The sequence below is a fragment of the Rhinolophus sinicus genome, linkage group LG10 (assembly GCF_036562045.2).
Source record: "Rhinolophus sinicus isolate RSC01 linkage group LG10, ASM3656204v1, whole genome shotgun sequence".
Lineage (NCBI taxonomy): Eukaryota > Metazoa > Chordata > Mammalia > Chiroptera > Rhinolophidae > Rhinolophus > Rhinolophus sinicus.
The window spans coordinates 35,201,259-35,220,530 of NC_133759.1; the positions used below are offsets into that span (position 1 = coordinate 35,201,259).

The 19,272-nt window shown below is 39.9% G+C and overlaps 1 protein-coding gene across 1 annotated transcript in view; it reads left to right on the top strand.

Annotated features, from left to right (window-relative positions):
• Window positions 1–973: 973 nt before the first annotated feature.
• The window catches only part of PCCB (propionyl-CoA carboxylase subunit beta), a 56,809-nt gene continuing 38,510 nt past the window's right edge, over window positions 974–19,272 (top strand). The window contains exons 1-5 of the mRNA XM_019747974.2: window positions 974–1,281; window positions 4,317–4,436; window positions 5,834–5,902; window positions 8,593–8,649; window positions 10,715–10,828. Of these exons, the coding sequence (XP_019603533.2) occupies window positions 1,099–1,281; window positions 4,317–4,436; window positions 5,834–5,902; window positions 8,593–8,649; window positions 10,715–10,828 (543 nt within the window). The 5' untranslated portion in view covers window positions 974–1,098. The remainder of the gene's footprint in view (window positions 1,282–4,316; window positions 4,437–5,833; window positions 5,903–8,592; window positions 8,650–10,714; window positions 10,829–19,272) is intronic.

Here is a 19,272-nt window from a genome sequence, read left to right on the forward strand (position 1 = left end):
TGTGCTTCCAGGCTAGTTAGTCTTTTGTCCTTAAGGTAGGGACCCAAATGCAGGGCCAAGAGCACTCACTATGGAGTCAGACACATGATTTTGTTCAGCCACATGACTTAAGGCCTTGGACACTCAGCTTTCCTGAACACCTAGGTGAACAATTCCTACTCCAGGAAGCATAAGTACTGGTGGTTAGTTCCTGGCATGCAGTAGGTGCTCAAAAATGCTTGCTGAATTGAATGGCATTAACATTAAAGTCTTGGGCCAGAGTTTGGACTTTATGAAGGTCCTGGCTGTGAGCTGGAGCTGTTAGAGGTTAATGATCAACCTTAGCAGTTTCTGTGGCTAAGGATGTGAAACACACATCGTGTTCTTTGCCTTGAAGACCTGCCAGTTTGTTGGGGAAATATATCGACAAGCTCCCAACAGTTCAGTTCTAAATCCAAGAGCAGTCATTGTCAAACTGTAGAAATCATCAAAATCATCTAGGTCATGTATTGAGACAGATTGTTGGCTGCAACCCCCCGAATTTCTGATTCAGTAGGTCTGGCATGGAGTCTGAGAATTTGGAAGCCTGCATTTCCAACTCGCTCCCAAGTGATGCTGAAGCTGCTGGGCCCACACACTCGAGAATCATTCACTAGAGGTTAAGAGCTCAATACTAGGTGGCACATGGTCTGTCTCTGTGTTTGAATCCTGACTCCACTTTAGTCTTCATCAAATCACTCTACCTCTGTTTCATTTACCTCATCTGTGAAATCAGGATAATAAGCCAAACCACACCCTGTCCAGTGTTCAATAAATGTTGGTTAACTCATTATTTACTCATTTTCTGAAGGAAGTGTGATGAGGAAACTAGAGGTCTACGTAGCCAGGGAAGAGCAAACACTAAGATCACCTTCTGTGTAGCCAGGAAGCACAAGATTGGAGAACCAGTCCCATTCTTCGGATGACGCTCTAGGGCGGCCTCACAAGCTCGCTCGGCATTCCAGACCACAGCTCCCTACATCCAGTCCACACTGCGCAGGCGCAGCCCCAACTGTAGTCACGACAGACGCACATGCGTACTCAGGTGCTTTGGCTGGGGGCGCGCCGGCAGAACAAAAAATGGCGGCGGCAATGCGCGTGGCAGCGGCTGGAGCAAGGCTCGGCGTTGTGGTGAGCGGTCTCCGCGTTGCGGTCCGCAGCCTGTGCAGCCAGCCAGTCTCCATTAACGAGCGCATCGAGAACAAGCGCCGTGCCGCGCTGCTGGGCGGGGGCCAGCGCCGCATTGAAGCGCAGCATAAGCGAGTAAGTCCGGAAGGGACCGAGGCCATCCTGCCTTGGCGTTCGCGACCTATCACAACGTGCCTGGCTCGCAGCTCCGAAGGCCTCTCAGCCAATCCGCGCGAAGCTGGGGAGGGGCGGGGACGAGAAGGTTCACCTTGAGAACTTTTTACCTTCCACTAAGAGGCCAGTAAGAAGAAGATAAGCACCATTGTGCTTTGTCACTTTATACTTTTCCTTTGGAATTTTAGATGAACCTGGCTGGGCTCTAACCGGCTCGCCACTTCCGGCTCACCACTTAACAGCTATAAACTTTTGGACAAGTTACTAATCTTTAGGAGTCAATTCTAAACAGAAGATAGTAATTAATTCTCCCCTCACAATCATATTAGAATAAAGATAGTGAAGCAATGATAGGCGCTTAATTTTTTAAAAAATTCTGCTTATGCTCATGCTCCATGAAAGACTAGTTCTTGCTCTATTATAGAAGCAGTAAAATCAAGGCATTTGGCAGGGGAAATAACATAGGCAAACTCTCACATCAGTCTGGGGTAGGGTGTGTGGTGCTTGCAGGGAATTTGTGGAACCTTTGCCCCTAACACCCCAGCTGAACCCCTTTACGGTCTCAGCGTGCATCAACTTGCTGGGTGGGAAAGGCACGCATTGGAAGCAGGTGTTTTTTCTGGGAGTGCTCAGCTTACTTTATTTTATTTATTTATTTACGAACACCAATCTTGGTGTTATTAGCACAATGCTCTAACCAACTGAGCTAACCGGCCACCCCATCAGGTTACTTTAGATGTTTGCCTGGAGTGAGCAGCTGAGGTGCTGCCACCCACCACTGGATGTTGACTGGAGAATTGCAGCTGTCTTTCCGAGATATACTGGATTGGCCATTTAGCAGCAGAGGAAACTGAAGCTCAGCTCGTTACCTGGGACTTGGAACTAGACCCGCGTACTTCATCTCTGACACGTGTGTGGTACCCATTTGCTGGATGCGTTAAATAACCAACCTGGACAGTGCAGGAGTGAAATTTAGAGGTGAAAGGCACTGAGCACACTCACAAGTATGGGAAGTGACTAGGGTTGAGGGCTGGTGTCTTCAATGAGGAGATTTGAACCAGCTCTTTGAGTCTAAATTGAGTTTTGATTTAGATAATGTAAATTCCCATTTGACAAGGGCCTGAAGGTGACAGTTCCTTTTTGACATTTGGGAATGACATAAATTTGGTAGCTCGTGTGTGGTGCCAGGAGTGCCTTCCATCTCTCTCCTGGATGGCTCTGTCTGGGATGAGGGAAACTTGAGATCATCCTCTGGAAAGGCCAGTCAGTGCTCCCCTGCACTTTCTGTTGGGGCAAGTTGCTCCTCCTGGAACATCACCTCCCACAACCCAGTAGGCAGATCCTACTAGGTTTATATGCAGCCTCCAGAAGCTGTTTTGCTGAAGCAGGCTAAGGCAGGAGGTGAGTCAGGAGTGATGTAAACCCCCACTCCTCCCCCCGTTATAAACAATTTTTGGACTACTTTCCTAGGATAGATTCCCAGAAATGGAACTACTGGGTCATACTGGGTCAAAAGATACGAGTATTTTAACACACTGTAATATATATATATATATATATATATATATATATATATATATATATATATATGAGAGAGAGAGAGAGCCAAAAAAATGTATGCACATTTTAAGAAAGGCGAAAACTATTAAAATTGTAATACTCTATAACGATAACAAAAGATGAATACAAGTCATGTATATACATTTTTTTGGCACCCCCAGTATGTGTGTGTATATATATATACATATATGTGTGTGTGTGTGTATATATATATATATATATATATATATATATATAGTCAGACAATTAAGTTCGTGAACTTTTAAGTTTGTGAACTTAATTGTCTGACCTTTCTACGGGGGTGCCAAAAAAATGTATACAGGTGGACACTTTGGTCAACATTGCTTAAGCAGTAGTTCACCGTAATCAGAAGTGTCTGGACGCTGATGGTAACCACTTTGAGCACCTCTTATAATTGCAGAAGTCAAACATGACTTGTATTCATCTTTGTTATTGATGTATATATATCGATATATACGACTATATTGAGTACTACAATTTTAATACAATTTTCCTTTCTTAAAATGGGTATACATTTTTTGGCACCCTGTGTGTATCTCCAAATTGCTTTCCTGAAAGCTTATTCTACTTTACACAACAGTCTATAATATAGCCTGTTTGTTTTAACATGACCTCACCAGCTTTGGCTACTTTCTTCGGGGAAAAATATAGCCAATTTGAGGTGTTTTTTGATAGGGAGGGGGTACCGTGGGCTTGGGTATTTGGCTTGGTCTGAGGGCTTGGGGACCCAAGCGATGGCGGCTCTTGATAGATTGAAGGCTCCAACCTCACCCCCTCTACAATGCGTTTTTTCACTCTTCTCAAGATGAGTTCTTTATCACTCTCTGTCCCACTCCTTTTCTTCTCAGCCACTCCCTGCTGTAGGGTTGTCTCTGTATCATAACATCACTGGCAGGAGTAGAATCCCTCAACAGGGCCCTCATTGTAGGTTAGTAGGAGAAACCCATGGAGGAGGCAGGAGAAGAACCAAGAAATAGTCTTAGAAGTGTCGTTGGGGCTGGACCCTAGTGATAATGAGTTTCTGTGGGGTTCCCAAGAAGAAACCTATGAATCTGGGGGTGTAGTCTCAGACCCTTCACTAATCCTGCTTCAGTTTTCCACCTCCTGCTTCTCCATTCTGTTTTCTGCTCCTTAGGTCTCTAGTAAATGTTTGTGGAACTAATCTTGTTCCAGGGTCAGGCTCTCCTTACCCCCACTTCTCCACCATTTCCTCCTTCCATTCCCTTATATGCCTTCCACTGTTGGTGGCTCTTGAAGTACCCTATCTATTCTGATTTCCTAACTGGGAAGGTTGATGGAATAGAGGCTTTCTCAAGGGGTGAAGGCACAAAACCTGTCCTAATCCTCCTGTGAGCACTCCTTGCTACTGACTTTGTCTATGATGACATCACTAAATGATTTTTGTTGTATTTTAGGGGAAGCTAACAGCCAGAGAGCGGATAAGTCTCTTGCTGGACCCTGGCAGTTTTGTTGAGAGCGACATGTTTGTGGAACACAGATGTTCAGATTTTGGAATGGCTGCTGATAAGAATAAGGTATCTATTCACAATGGTGGTGTGAGCCTCCAAGTTGGACTTTCCAGCTGTGTCCCTGCTGGCCTACCCACTAGACTAATGAAATCCTTCTGGACCTCAGGATACATTGAAAATTTTTCAAGTTTGGGGCCCTGGAATGCAGAAGTGTCTCTGGAGAAGCACTACTGTGGCCTCCGGGCTCCTCCACTTACCTTTGTCTGCGGATGAAGGAATGTAAGTGGACTGCTCATACCTTGTGCAGTGGGACTGTGGCCCAGTTCCCAGGGCTCCAGTTGTGGGTTCATAGTTTTTGCAGCTATAGGATAACAAACTTGGAAGGAAAGGTGAAAATATCTGTCATGCAGGGTCTCTGGTCCCGCTCCCAGCATAAGAATGCAGGATATGGTGAGGCCAAAAAGGAACACCCATGGAGCCATAGGTAGGGGAGTCATTCCACTATATTGTCACTGGCGGCTGGTTGGAGACACAGGAAGCAGGAGCCTCACGATCCGCAACCTTCCGTCCGCAGCGCTGCTCTGCTCTGCTCTGCTCGCCAACCAACCAACCCCCACCTGCTAACTGCAGTCCCTGCTTGCTGGCTCAGCCACAGCAGTTATATCAGTGGCCAATGGCTAACTGGTTACAGCTGATGGCCATCTACTACCTGAGCCAACAGGTTTCCACGTGAGGCTGAGCGCCTGGAAACTGCTCTCTGGGACTCTGTCCCCACAATGTCTTTTAGTTTCATTCTGGTCTAAGCACCATTGACCTCTAAGGCTGACCACTTACTTGCCTCTTTTGATAACTTTAAGTTTATGCTTTGGCGTTTTTGAGGTCAGAGTCACTGACGCTTCTTCCTTCAACTGGGTGTTCTCCATCAGTGCACAGAGTTCTTTGGACTCGCTTTTGGTCAGTGCTCTTCTGCATAAATGCTGTTTGTGACCAAAGATTTGTAAAGTTGGCACCAAACCAGCTGGCTCCACTTGAGCCATTATGGTCCACAGAGTGATTACCAGGATTTCAAGCAAAATGATGATGGCTTTGCTTCTTTAAGGTTTGAGGGTGGAGTGTGGATCTTTGTAGAAGTTGCCATGTTTCCTGATATGTCCTTCTTCCTGTGAGTGTTTGGTAGTAACAGCCCTCGGCTAGTGTCTCAATTATTCTGCTTTTAGGAAGGAGGATGAGGCCTGAGACGCCAATGCCCCTCATTTCTGTTGATGAAACAGTAGCCCAGTGCTTGCTGTTGCAGAACTGAGTGGGAAAGGAAAGATTCTTTCAGGTTCCTAATTCATACTGAATTTTAAGGAATTTGGGGTGGTGCTTTTTTGGGGGGGGTTTCTTTTATTGGGGCATAATTGCTAAATTCGTTAAAAGGAGTGTTTGTGTTTTTTAACCTTTATTTTTTATTTTTCTGGTAGTTTCCTGGAGACAGTGTGGTCACTGGACGGGGCCGAATCAATGGAAGATTGGTTTATGTCTTCAGTCAGGTATTTCTTAACTCCCAACAGGTGGAATTTTCTTTGAGGGCAGAGCCAGGAGCAAAATATGTGAGAAAAAAACCAGTCTTGGGGTATGAAAATTTGCATGTAGTTTGGGGCAGAGGAGGGATTTACTTACTATTTTTCAGTGGATATGTCCACAGTATTATACTATGTGTTTTTTCTGAGGGAGAAAGAATCTTTGGTCTCTTTGAAGGAAAATCACAGGGCAGTAGTCATGTAAGTCCCAGGAATCAGGGATTTAGTCTGAGTGAGTGAGATTCCTCTTGGCAGGTTGGATATGTGCCTTGAGGGCAGCTGTGTCCTGAGCAGTGTGTGTGGACCTGAAAGACCTCGATATAGCCTGGGTGGAGGGACCTTGACTCTCAGAACCATAGGCCCCTGTGTTTGGGGCTTTCATGAAAGTGTTCAAACAAGTTTTATCAGGCTGTATCAAAACAGTTTCTTTATACAGAGACCATAGGAGAATGCAGTAGGCAGAATAATGGCCCCCTAAAGATATCCAAGTCCTAATCCTTGAAACCTGTGACTATGTCATCTTACATGGCAAAGGGAAATTAAGCTTTCAGATGGAACTAATGTTGCTAATCAGCTACTAGAGTAGCCTGGGTTATTCAGGTGGGTCCAATGTAATCACAAGTATCCTTAAAAGCGGAAGAGAGAGGCAGAGGAGGAGGTCAGACTGACGGATGTGCCAAGGGCATGACCTGCTGTTGCTGGCTTAGGGGATAGAGGGGGGGTCACGAGCCAAGGAATGCAGATGGTCTCGAAAAGCTGGAAAAGGCAAGAAAACAAATTCTCCCCTGGAGCCTCCAGAAAAGAGCCCAGCCTTGCTAACCTTGTTTTTAGCTCAGTAGACCCATGTAGGACTTTTAAATTGCAGAACTATAAGGTAATAAATTTGTGTTGTTTCAAGCTACTGAATTTGTGGTAATTTGTTACAGCAGCAATAGAAAAGGAACACAAAGAACCTGTATGCCATTTTGGGTTTGATTTTCCTTTTCCCCTCCTGAGAGGTAGAAATATGTGTATAATTCTAAGTATTTAGTTCCTTTAACAGACCTAAAGTTATAGAGCTTGTTGGGGAACCTAAAATGTTTTCTGGGTTTGATATTAAAATAATTATGCTTGGCTAATTTTAAATTGATTTTATTTAGATACTACTCATTTGCCAATGGAATTACCTTTGAAATGTTTTAAAACTCTGATAAGTGGGTCTGCCAAATGCTTAACTGGAAGGCATCATCATTGGGTTTTTTTGTAGTTTTTGAGAGCTAGGCAAAAATTTATACAGAAGGAACCGTTAATAAGGTAACTAGAACAGAAAGTTGTGCTTTCTGGATGCAGTGTTCTCCTATGAAGGAGATACAACAATTCATTGAATTGATACTTTTTGAGAACTTCTTATGCCTATGAGGTAAGGTGGACCTACGGAGGAGGTGGAGATAACTGGGACCGTTCTTGCCCTGAACCCTGAACACGCTAATCATTTTGTAGATAGAATGGGGAAGAACAGGAGTGACTACAGTACAGATAGGGCTAGAGAGTTTCCGGGCAGCTACTGTGGGCTCAGGACAAGGGCAGATCCCATCCAGGGTTGAGAAAAGCTTTAGGGAAAATGAGGCATTTGAAATTGGCCCCGGAGGATACTGAGGGTGGGAGTGATGAGCCAGCGTTTTTGGTAGTGCTGTCCAAAATGTTAATATCTGTAGGCCTTTTTTCTGGGGAGCTTCTGTTTTTCCAGAGAAGCAGCAAGACCTGCTAATAGGTGTGTTTTGGCAGGAGGAGAGTAAGGGAAAGAAAGAGCCAGAGTTGGCTCATCATTCAGTATATAGGCTCCTAATCCCACCTGTTTTCAGCTTCACTTTTGCCTTCTTTTTTGGCTGGTGATTGTGAGTCCAGAACCCCTCTGGTTTAAGTTTTCTTTTAGAGAATAAACCTTTCTCTCACGGTGAAGGAGAGGCCCTCTGGGGTCGAATTGCTTCTGACACAGACTTTCGGTTGGAATTTTTTTTCCCTTTTTTTTTACCCCCACTTTCCAGGGTTCCTGAATTGTCCCCTCCTTGTGGTTACTCTTGCTGCAGGTATATAGGCTTCTGTGTGGTCCCTCTAAGTTATATTCTGCTTATGCTTTCATTTCTCCTCGGATTTGTTCAGTATCTCTTCTGCTGCTGTTTTCCTTTTGTGCCCTCATGCTGAATCTCTTTTTAATTTCCCACTGTCTTTTTGAGGGAGTTTTAGAAAGGAAGGCATTCCTACAAGAAGCCCTTTACATCAGAAGGTAATGAAAAGCTATAAGCAAGAGGAAGCAGTGAGGGCTCTGATTCACTTTTTTCACCTTCCTTAACCGCAAATGTTTCCTAGTAATAGAAGTGCCCCACTGTTTGACATCCATATAATTTGATGTTTGGGTGAATTCTGCATGAAAAGTTTTCCTTTCCTCAGAGCTACAAGTCATTTTTACAGAGCAAAGACAGGGTCTTTTGCTCTTCACAACACATGAACTCCCTTTGAGAAATTTTCACTATTCTATGGAATAATTTATGTATCAGATTTTTTTCTAATGTTTTAAACTTCTGAAAATCCTTTAAAAACTTTATGAATTTTCTGTTTCCTCCTACTGACTCTTCATCTCTGGCTAGTCACTGTATTTGTTGATTTAATTGTTTTCTTTTTAGGATTTTACAGTTTTTGGAGGCAGTCTGTCGGGAGCCCATGCCCAAAAGATCTGCAAAGTGAGTATTTCATAGTGATAGCAAACCCAGTGCTTTTTCGTCAGTCACGTAGTGTATATTGAGTATCTTTGGGGGCACAAGACACTGAGCTGAGTGTGTAGGGTGGGGTAGAGTTGTACCAGGTACGGTGCTGACTTGAAGGTGTCTTCAGTCCAGGGCAGGAGTTCTTAACATTTGTTTGTACCACGGATGCCTTGGGCAGGCTGGTGAAGTCTGCACCCTCACGCTTTACAGGGACTAAAATAAAATACGTAGGACTACAAAGGATTAAACATATTTTTAAAAAATCACATTTGTAATATATGTGCTTCCTTATTAATGTATTAAATAACAAGATTTAGCAGTGGATCTAAACTGCTACAACTTCAGATAGGCCTGAATGAAAATGATATTTCAAGATATTTACAACAATTTTAATGTGACACAGATATTTGTGACTTTTATTAATGACAAAGTCACAGGTATTCTAACATTTCTGTGGGTTTTTTTTTTTTTGCCTGTGTACATAACTGAAGTAAATGCTAAAGATCAGCTAGAGTTAATAAAGATGTAAATATTTTTCCCATCCAAGTTCATCGACTCCCTGGAATGTATTTACAGATGCCTTGGGGTTCTGAGGACCCCAGCTAAGGAAGCCACGGTCTAGGTGGAGAGTCCAGATGCCAAAAGATAAAGAGCAGTACAAGGATTACACAGTGGTATTTAAGAAACACTGGTAGAGATGAGGTGCTCTGGAGATGAATGAAAGTGTAGATCATATTTGGAGGATTATGGAGTTAAAGGTAGAGTTGATTGTTAGTAGCTGGGCAGGGCTTCTCTGTGTGTAATGAACACCTGGATTCTAGACATGGTCCTTCATGTATTATTCCTGAGACTTTGGGCCAATCACCTACCTTTTAAATCCTCCTAATTTTTCTCTTTTTACTATCTCTGTTTTGATCATAAAATGAGATAATGGCAGTGAAAGTGCTTTGTAGACTTTTAAGGGCTGTTAGGAATGTTGCTCATTAGGCTGTCAACTACTGACCCTTGAGGAAAATCTGTCTCATTAGAAGTAGTAAAAGCAGGCCTGGGCCTGGCCTCAGTTTAATAGATGGGTCCACAATTACGTTCATGAAAATACTTCTTTGCCACTCTATCGACTATTAGCTCTTTCAAAAGAATAACCAGGAACAGAACTGGCTGCTGAAAAATACTACAGTCATATGCCACTTAATGACGGAGATACTTTTGAGAAGTGCATCATTAGGTGATCTCGTTGTACAAACTTCAGAGTACACTTACACAAGCCTCTATGCTAGAGCCTACTACACACCGAGGCTGTATGGTAGAGCCTATTCCTCCTAGGCTACAAGCCTGCACAGCATGGTACTGTACAAAACAACACAAGATTAAATTAAGCGCAAGAGAAAATGATGCAATTAAGAGATGCAGCAAGGACAGGATGTATGAGGCTGCTGTTGGTGTAACAACATACTGCTTTACAGCAAACTTGTAGTAAGTGGAAAGAGTACATGCTAAAGTAACAATAAAAAGTATAGTATAGTAAATACATACACCAGGGACATAGTTGTTCATTATCAAGGATTATGTACTGTATGTGCTCTACTTTTACAAGTATGATTGGCAGCACAGATTTGTTTACATCGCAGACTCGTGAGTTTATGTGTTGTGCTACCACTTTATGACGTCACTAAGCAATAGGAATTTTTCAGCTCCATTATAATCTTACGGGACCACTATCATATATTGGTCCATTGTTGACTGAAATGTCCTTATGTGGGATATGACTGTATAGCCTGGGCCTGTGGCTCTGGATGTGATTGCCATGAGCAGTCTTATCCCCTGCTAATGAGAAGTGCTTTGGCTCTTGGATGTTGGGGGAGGGGCTTTAATTATCCCTTTAAATGTCTTGTTCTCAATCATCGTGGGGAATGAAGCCAGTATTACTCCTGTTGTAAAAGGTGCACTTAGAACATTTTCCAGAAAACACTGTGATGCTTTGTAAGTGCTGTTTTTGATAACAGGATTAGTTGTCTCACTAAAAATTTCTCTGCTGTCCCAGATCATGGACCAAGCCATGACGGTGGGAGCTCCAGTGATTGGACTGAATGACTCTGGAGGAGCACGGATTCAAGAGGGAGTAGAATCTCTGGCTGGCTATGCAGACATCTTTCTGGTGAGAAACTGGTCAATAGAGACTAGAGAGTAAAAAAGTACAGAGCTTCGTTCTCTAAGCTGTGTCCTTGTCAGAGCTTTCCCATCTGTCATTGTTCTCTGCCCCATTGTGTCTGTTCTGTGTCTCCTTTCTGTGTCACCGGGAATGGCTTGAAGGGTGGATGAAAAGCTAGAGAGAGTAGGTGGGGAGGGTTTTCTTTTTTTCTCATAGAGGGCCACTCATAGGGGAAAACAATAAAAGATCATTCATCAAGGAAAGTTGCTTAAACATTTTTCTTTTTTTTTCAAAAGTAGGGTAAGGGAATATAAAAGGTTAAAATGAAAAAAAAAAAAGGTTAAAATGAACTGATTTGCTAGAATTAAGAACTTTTAAAAAATGCATTGCTTTTTATTTTTATTTTGTGGTTAAAACAAAAGATAATTATACAAAGTTCAAGTTTGTTATAAAAAAGAAATCACCCCCAATCCTACCATTCAGAAACATTGGTGAACATTTTTTCAGATACCTTTCTGTTTACTTACAGACTAAAATTAAAGAGAAATGAAAAACACAAAAGTAAATGTATTTTTTGAAGTAGGAAGTATGTTGTGAGAGATACAGTAATGGAGATTAGGGTAAAGGAGAGAGATACTGCCAGATGGAAACTCGAGAAAAGGGACAGATCAGCATTTCCAGGGAGGGGAGGAAAGAGGGAGAAGGAAGGAAAGAGACAGGCAGACATTGTTTATAATCAGGGCAGCTGTTGTTGCCATCCTCTGGCCTGCAGGTTTATGAGGGTTTTTATCCTTTGCTACTGCCCTTGATGATCAGTCAGAAAAATGTGTGTTTACTTTGTTAGATACTCTGCTAGTTGTAGGAGCTCTCGTGTTAGTTGAGAAGCCACTTTGTAGATCTTAAACCTACTTTTCACTCTTTAAACTTGAGCTCCAGGGATAAGCCACTGGGGAGAATTAGTTTTTTGGGTGACTTTGGCTAGAACAGTTAAAGCCTGAAAGGTCTATGTTGGCCCCTAGCCTAGAAGTCATGCCTGTGGTAGAAACGAAGGAAAGAAAAGTGAAGTGGCAGTAAGCCATCATGTTTTAGAGCTTCTCAAGATTTTAGAACATCTAGTCTAACACATCTTTATGAGTATAGGCTGGGCAGTTGGGTTTTGTTTTCAAGCGATAGGCTTTAAGGTTTGCATTACTTAATTAATTGCTTGTTAATTTTGCTTGTCATGTCTACACCTCCACCCACTTCCTCCTGCCTCTATTGTTATTTTTTATTTTTAAACTATTTTGAGGTAATTTCAAACTTCATAGGAAAGTATAAAAATAGTACAAGCAACTCGCATATGTTTGTTACCCAGATTTACCAATTGTTACCCAGATTCACCTGTTATTTACATTTTACCCATTTGCTTTATCATTCTCTCTCCATAGGTACATATTTGCATAGTTTTTGAGAGTAAATTGGGGTAAATTTAATAGTAAATTGGAGATTATGCCTCCTTTATCTCTTAAGTCCTTCATTGTGTGTTTCCTAAAAGCAAGGATATTCTCTCATAATCAGGGTACAACAATAAAAATAAGAAAACTTAACATTGATTCATCAATATTATTCTTATTCATGGCCCTTATCTGATTTCATCAAATGATCCTAATAAAGCCCTCTATAGCTGTTCTCCCTGCCCCCCAGCGCTAGGATCCGAACCAGGGGTAAGTGCTGCCTTTAGTTGTCCTGTTTTTTTTAATCTTTTAATCTGGAGCAGTTACTCAGTTTTTTGTTGTTGTTTTCTTTTTGTTCTCCATGGCCTTGACATTTTTAAAAGCAATTTTATTGAGGTATAATTTACAAACCACAAAATCTATCATTGTAAGCATACAATTCAGTGATTTTTAATACATTTATAGTTGTGCAACCATCACCACAATCCAGTTGCAGAACCTTTCCCTCCAAAAAGATCCCTCCTGCCTTTTTGCAGTGAATTCTTGCCCAGTCCTAGCCAATCACTGATCAGCTTTCTGTCTCTAGTTTTTGCAGCTGACTCTTCACTTAGCATAATATTTGTTGAGGTTCAGTCATATTGTACTGTGTATTAGTGAGTGATTCGTTCCTTTTTATTGCTAAATAATATAATATATGGATATAATAATCATCAGGGAAATGTAAATAAAAATCATAATGAGATACCACTTCACACCTGTCAGAATGGCTATTAAAAAAATCAGCAACTGTTGACAAGGATGTGGAGAAAAGGGAACCCTTATGCACTGTTGGTGGGATTGTAAATTGGTGCAGCCACTATGGAAAAACGGTATGGAAATTCCTCAAAAAATTAAAAAGAGAACTACCATATGACCCAGCAGTTCCACTTCTGGATGTTAATCTGAAGAAAACAAACACTAATTCAAAAAAATATATGTACCCCAATGTTCATTGTAGCATTATTTACAGTAGTCAAGGTAAGGAAGCGCTCTAGGTGTTCATCAGTAGATGAATAGATATAGAAGATGTGGTGTATATGTACATATATGTGCAATGGAATATTACTCAGCAATAAAGAATGAAATGTTGCCATTTGTGACAACATGGATGGACCTAGAGGTTATTATGCTAAATGAAATAAGTCAGAGAAAGACAAATACTGTGTGATTTCACTTATATGTGGAATCTAAAAAAACAAAACAAATGAACAAACAAAACAGACTCATTGGAACAAAACAAACTGATGGTTGCCTGAGGGGGTCGGGGGATGGGAGGGCGTTTGAAAAAGGTGAAGAGGAATAAAAAATATTTGATAGCATTCACTAGTAGAAAAAAAGGAGCTCCAAGGAGCAGTACAAAATGAAAACTTTTATAGGCAAAAGGGAGCAGGAACAAACATTATACTAGGCAAAAAAATGAATTGATTATGGCAGAGTTACGTTAGGGAATGGCAGGGATCTATCAGGCAGATTATCTAACTAGTACTGGTCAGGTAGGAAAAAAAAAGTAAAATAAAGAACGTGTTACAAGTCACTGGACAAGCTTACAAGAAGATAAACTCGAGTTGCTGGTATAAACAATAAAGCCAGGATCAAATAGTATAAACTATAAATTAAAAGGGGTTTGGGGATGGGTAGATGGCAAGGTAGAAAAATGTGTTATCAGCACTAGGGAGGAGACACACTAGCTCTCTATGGACAGTTGCATTATAATCATATCTGCACATCAGTATTGTTCAAGAATATGTAATTACAAATTTATGCAATGCAATAATGATACTCTTGAAATAAAAAAAAAGTGCTGTTGTGAATATTTGTTTACAACTTTTTGTGTGGACATGTTTTCATAACCCTTGGGTAGATACCTAAGAGTAGGTATCTTATAAGAGTTGGGTCTTAACAAGTTTTAAGAAATTGCCAATTTTTTTTCCAAAATGATTGTACCATTTTACATTATCGCAAGCAACGTATTGAGGGTTTCAGGTTCTCTACAACCTTGCTAACACTTAGTATTGTCAGTCTTTTTCACCATGTTAGTGGTATCTCACTGTGGTTTTAATTTGCATTTCTCTGCTTCCTAATCATGTTGAGCATGTTTTCTTGTACATGTTAGTCATTTGTATATCTTCTTTGCTGAAATGTCTAAGTCAGATCTTTTGCTCATTTTGTAATTGGATTTGTAAGAGTTTTGTTTTTTGTTTTTTAAGATTTTTATTGGAGAAGGGGAACAGGACTTTATTGGGGAACAGTGTGTACTTCCAGGACATTTTTTTTTTGTTTCCAAGTCAAGTTATTGTCCTTTCAATCTTAGTTGTGGAGGGTGCCGTTCAGCTTCAAGTTGTTGTCCTCTCAGTCTTAGTTGTGGAGGGCGCAGTTCAGCTCCAGGTCCAGTTACCATTGCTAGTTGCAGGGGGAGTTATGGGAGTTGAACCAGCAACCTTGTGGTTGAGAGGACGCACTCCAACCAACTGAGCCATCCGAGAGCTCAGTGGCAGCTCAGCTCAAGGTGCTGTGTTCAATCTTAGTTGCAAGAGGCGCTGCCCACCATCCCTTGTGGGACTCGAGGGATTGAACTGGCAACCTTGTGGTTGAGAGCCCACTGGCCCATGTGGGTATCGAACTGGCAGCCTTCGGAGTTAGGAGCATGGAGCTCTAACCGACTGAGCCACCGGCCGGCCCTGTAAGAGTTTTTTTATATTTCTGGATACAAGTCCTTGATTAGATTCGTGATTTGCAAGTATTTTCTCCCAGTCTGTGGCTTGTCTTTTTATTTCTTAATGGTGGCATTTGAAGTGCAAAAGTTTAAAATTTTTAAGTCCATTTTATCAATTTTTTTCTTTTGTGGATCATACTTTTATTGTCATATATGAGAACTCTGCCCAATACAAAGTCATGAAAATTTTGTCCAATGTGTTTGTTTTTTTCACAGAGTTTTATGTTTGGCTCAGCTTAGATTAGGTCTGTGATCCATTTTGAGTTAATTTTTTGCATATGGTGTGAGGTCAGAGTCTAAATTCATCCTTGTCCTACTACATTTATTGACATGACCACTCTTTCCCCCTTGATTGGTTCGGGCGCTTTGGGGCACAATTGACCATAAAAGTACGGGTTTATTTCTGGACTCAAGTCTACTGATCTATATACTTATGTTTGCATCACAACCACACTGTCATGGTTACTATAGCTTTCTAGTAGTTTTGAAATTGGGTAAAATTCTCCAACTTTGTTCTTTTTAAAAATTGTTTTGGCTAGTCTGGGTCCTTTACATTTTCATGTAAATTTTTGCATCAACTGTCAACTGACAGAAATGCCTGCTGAGATTTGATAGGCACTGTATTGAGTCTGTAGATCAATTTGGCAGGAATTTATATTTTAACATACTGAGTCTTCCACGCCTTGTAAATGGAATATTTCTCCATAAATTTAGGTCATCTTTATCTCAGCAATATTTTGTAATTTTTAACATACATGTCTCATACTTATTTTATTTGTACCTATTTTATTTTTGATACTATTGTGAATGGAATTGTTTTTGCTAACTTCCTTTTTAGGTTGTTCTTTGCAAGTGTATAGAAACACAGTTGATTTTTATATATCAGTCTTATATCTACTGTAGCCTTGCCAAACTTCTTATTAGCTCTAAATTTTTTCATGTGTGGGTTCCTTAGTTTTTTCTATGTACTTGATCATGTCTCTGCAAATAGATAGTTTTACTTGTTCCTTTCTCATCTGGGTGCCTTTTATTTCTTTTTTTCTTGCTTAATTGCTTTGGCTAGAACATGCAATATAATGTCAAATAGAAGTGGTGAGAATGGATGTCCTTGTCTTGTTCCTGAACTTAGGGAAAGCATTCATTCTTTTTCCATTAAGTATGATGCTGAGTTTTTTTTTTTAAGATGCCCTTTATCAAGTTGAGGAAATTCCCTTCTACTTTTTGTTTGTTGAGTGTTTTTTTATCATGAAGGGGTGTTTAATTTTGTCAAAGGCCTTTTTGTATAAATAAGATAATGTTTTTTGTCTTTTTGTCCTTTATTCTATTGTTATGGTATATTACATTAATTGATTTTTCAATGTTAAACCAACTTTGTATTCCTGTGATATATCCAACTTGGTCATGGTGTGTTATCCTTTTTATAAGTTGCTGGGTTTTGTTTGCTAGTATTTTGTTGAGTATTATTGAGTCTGTATTAATAAGAGATATTTGTCTGCAGTTACCTTGTGATGTATTTTTTTTGTTTTGCTGATGTGAATTTTATCCCCCAGCTTTATTGAGTCTTGTTTTTTTTTCTGGTTTTGGTGTCCTAATTATAGCTTCATGGAATGACTTGGAAGTGTTTCCTCTTCAATTTTTTGGGAAGAACTTACATAGGATTGACATCAATTCTTTAAATGTTCAGTAAAATTCATCAGTGAAGCAGTCTGGGTCTTAGCTTTTCTTTGTAAGTAGTTTTTTGTTTACCGATTCAGTCTTTCTTTGTTATAGGTTTATCAGGTTTTCTATTTCTTCTGGATGTATTTGACAGTTTTTCTTTCAAGACTATAAATATCCCATTGCCTTTTGGCCTTTGTAGTTTCTGATGAGAAATAAGTTGCTAATTTTATTGAGGTTCTCTTGTATGTGACGAGTTGCTTCTGTCTTGCTGCTTTCAAATTTTTCTGCTTGTGTTTGGGTTTTAGCATTTTGACAATAATGTGCCTCATTGTGGATCTCTGAATTCATCCTGTGTGGAGTTCATTGAGATTCTTGGATGTGTATCTTCACATCTTTAATCAAATCTGGGCAGTTTTCGGCCATTATTTTTTCAAATATTTTATCTCTCTCGTTCTTCTTCTAAGTTTCCTATAATGTATATGTTAGTGCATTTGAAGCTTTCCTTCAGGTCCATCAGGCTCTGTTTATTTTTCTTCTTTTTTTATTTTTTGTAGCTTTCCTGAGACTGGATGGTTCCAATTATCTTCAAGTTCTTTGAATCTTTCTTCTGCTTGCTGAAATCTGTTCTTGAAACCCTTTTGTGAGCTTTTCATTTTAGTTATTGTACTTTTCAACTCTATAATTTCTACTTAGTTTCTTTTTATAATTTCTATCTCTTTATTGGCATTCTCATCTTGTTCAGACAGTTTTTTCCTGGTTTTCTTTATTCCCCTCCCTCCCCATGATTTCCTTTAGTTCATTTAATATACATGACAGTTCATATAATATCTTTGACTAAGAATTCCAGTGTCTGGGTTTCCTCAGATATGGTTTCTGTGAAATTCTTTTCTCCCCTGTTATTGAACCATATTAGCTGGTTTCTTTGTGTATTGTGTCTGGTAATTATTTTTGTTGAGTACTGGGAATTTTGAGTATTATGTTAGGTAATGTTGGAAATCTAATTGACCCATTCCTCAGAGATTGCTGATTTTTGTTTGTTGGGGGCTGGAATCTGGCCATTTGTGACTTTTCCAAGCTATTTTTTGCAAATGTGTTCCATGTTGAGTATGGTCACTGAAGTTTTAGTTCCATTGTCAATGCAGTCAACCAGTGACCTGACAGATTTCCTTAAGTGTCTGGCTCCCAGAAGATATGAACTGTCTCCTTAAATCTCCTTTTAGCTGCGAAGCTGCTTGAGCCTGTCAGGGTTGAAACAATGGCCTGCCTCTGTGCAGGTCCCTCAGTGATCAAAAGCTATGATCAGTAATCAAAACATATAACCCTAAAATTTGGGTTATTGCCTATGCTGACACCTGCTAACATTAGAAACACGGGCTGGCAATCCCCATGGCTGCCTGACACAGGGTTATAGGGTGAGGGATGATAGCTGCTATGCTAAATGCAGAAATTGACTAAAGTTTACTTGCTGTTATTCCCTGGGTGCTACAAGTGTTCCATTAGTCTCCAGAGTTCCAAAATAATTGCTTCAGACAGTTCCTGCTAGCTCAATAGTTGTTTTGGTGGAGAGATGGATTCTTAGAGCTTCCTGTTACATTATCTTCGTGACGTCATTCAACTCTTTCATGTTAAGCACAATAGACTAATTTCTTTGACTTTTTAAAAATTCTATTTTTGAGTTTTTAAAGTAGTTTTTCTACGGTTACAGTGTATATTTTAATATGTCAGAATCTACTTCAAATTAATACTGATTTAATTCTGATAAAATATAAGAACTTAGGCCCACTATAATTCCATGTTATCCACCTTTCTTTGTGCTGTTATTATTAATATACCTTATATATGTTAATATACCTTATAAACCCAACAAAAAAGTGTTAGAATTAATTGCTTTATACAAACTTATCTGAAATTTTCAAGTATTTAGAAAAGAGAACTGTTTATACAGTATTGTATATTTATTCACATATTTACCAATTTTAGTGCTCTTACCTGCTTCTTATGGATTTGAATTACTGTCTGGTGATACTTTTTTTCACCCTGATGGACATCTTTAGCTGTTGTGGGCAAAAGTAGCAGCCTTAGTTAAGAATGTCATAGACTCCCACTACTTGTATTTCAAATTTAGCAGTTTTTCATTGATAAACACTTTTAAATTTGTTACTGTTTGGTCCTATTCCAGAGCCCTGAAATGTTTGTATTTGACAATTTTGTCCAGTTTTATAGTGGATTTTTAGGGAGAGAGTATTTTGAACTCTTCACTCGACCATAGGTGGAAGTCCACCCAGCCATCTTGATATTTTTACAGAATATGGACAACTTTTTTTCAGCTTTAGTTTTATTGTAGTAAAATACATATAAAATTTACCAAGTTAACCATTTTTAAATGTGTGGTTCAGTAGTTTAAATACATTCATAATGTTGTGCAACCATCATCATGTCCGTAACTTTTCATCTTACGAACGGAAACACTATACCTACTAAACCATTACTCCTCATTCTATCCTCCCCCAACCCCTGTCAACCACCATTCTACTTTCTGTCTTTATGACTAAGTACCTCATATACAGTATTTCCTTTTGTGACTGGCTTATTAAACTTTGCATATG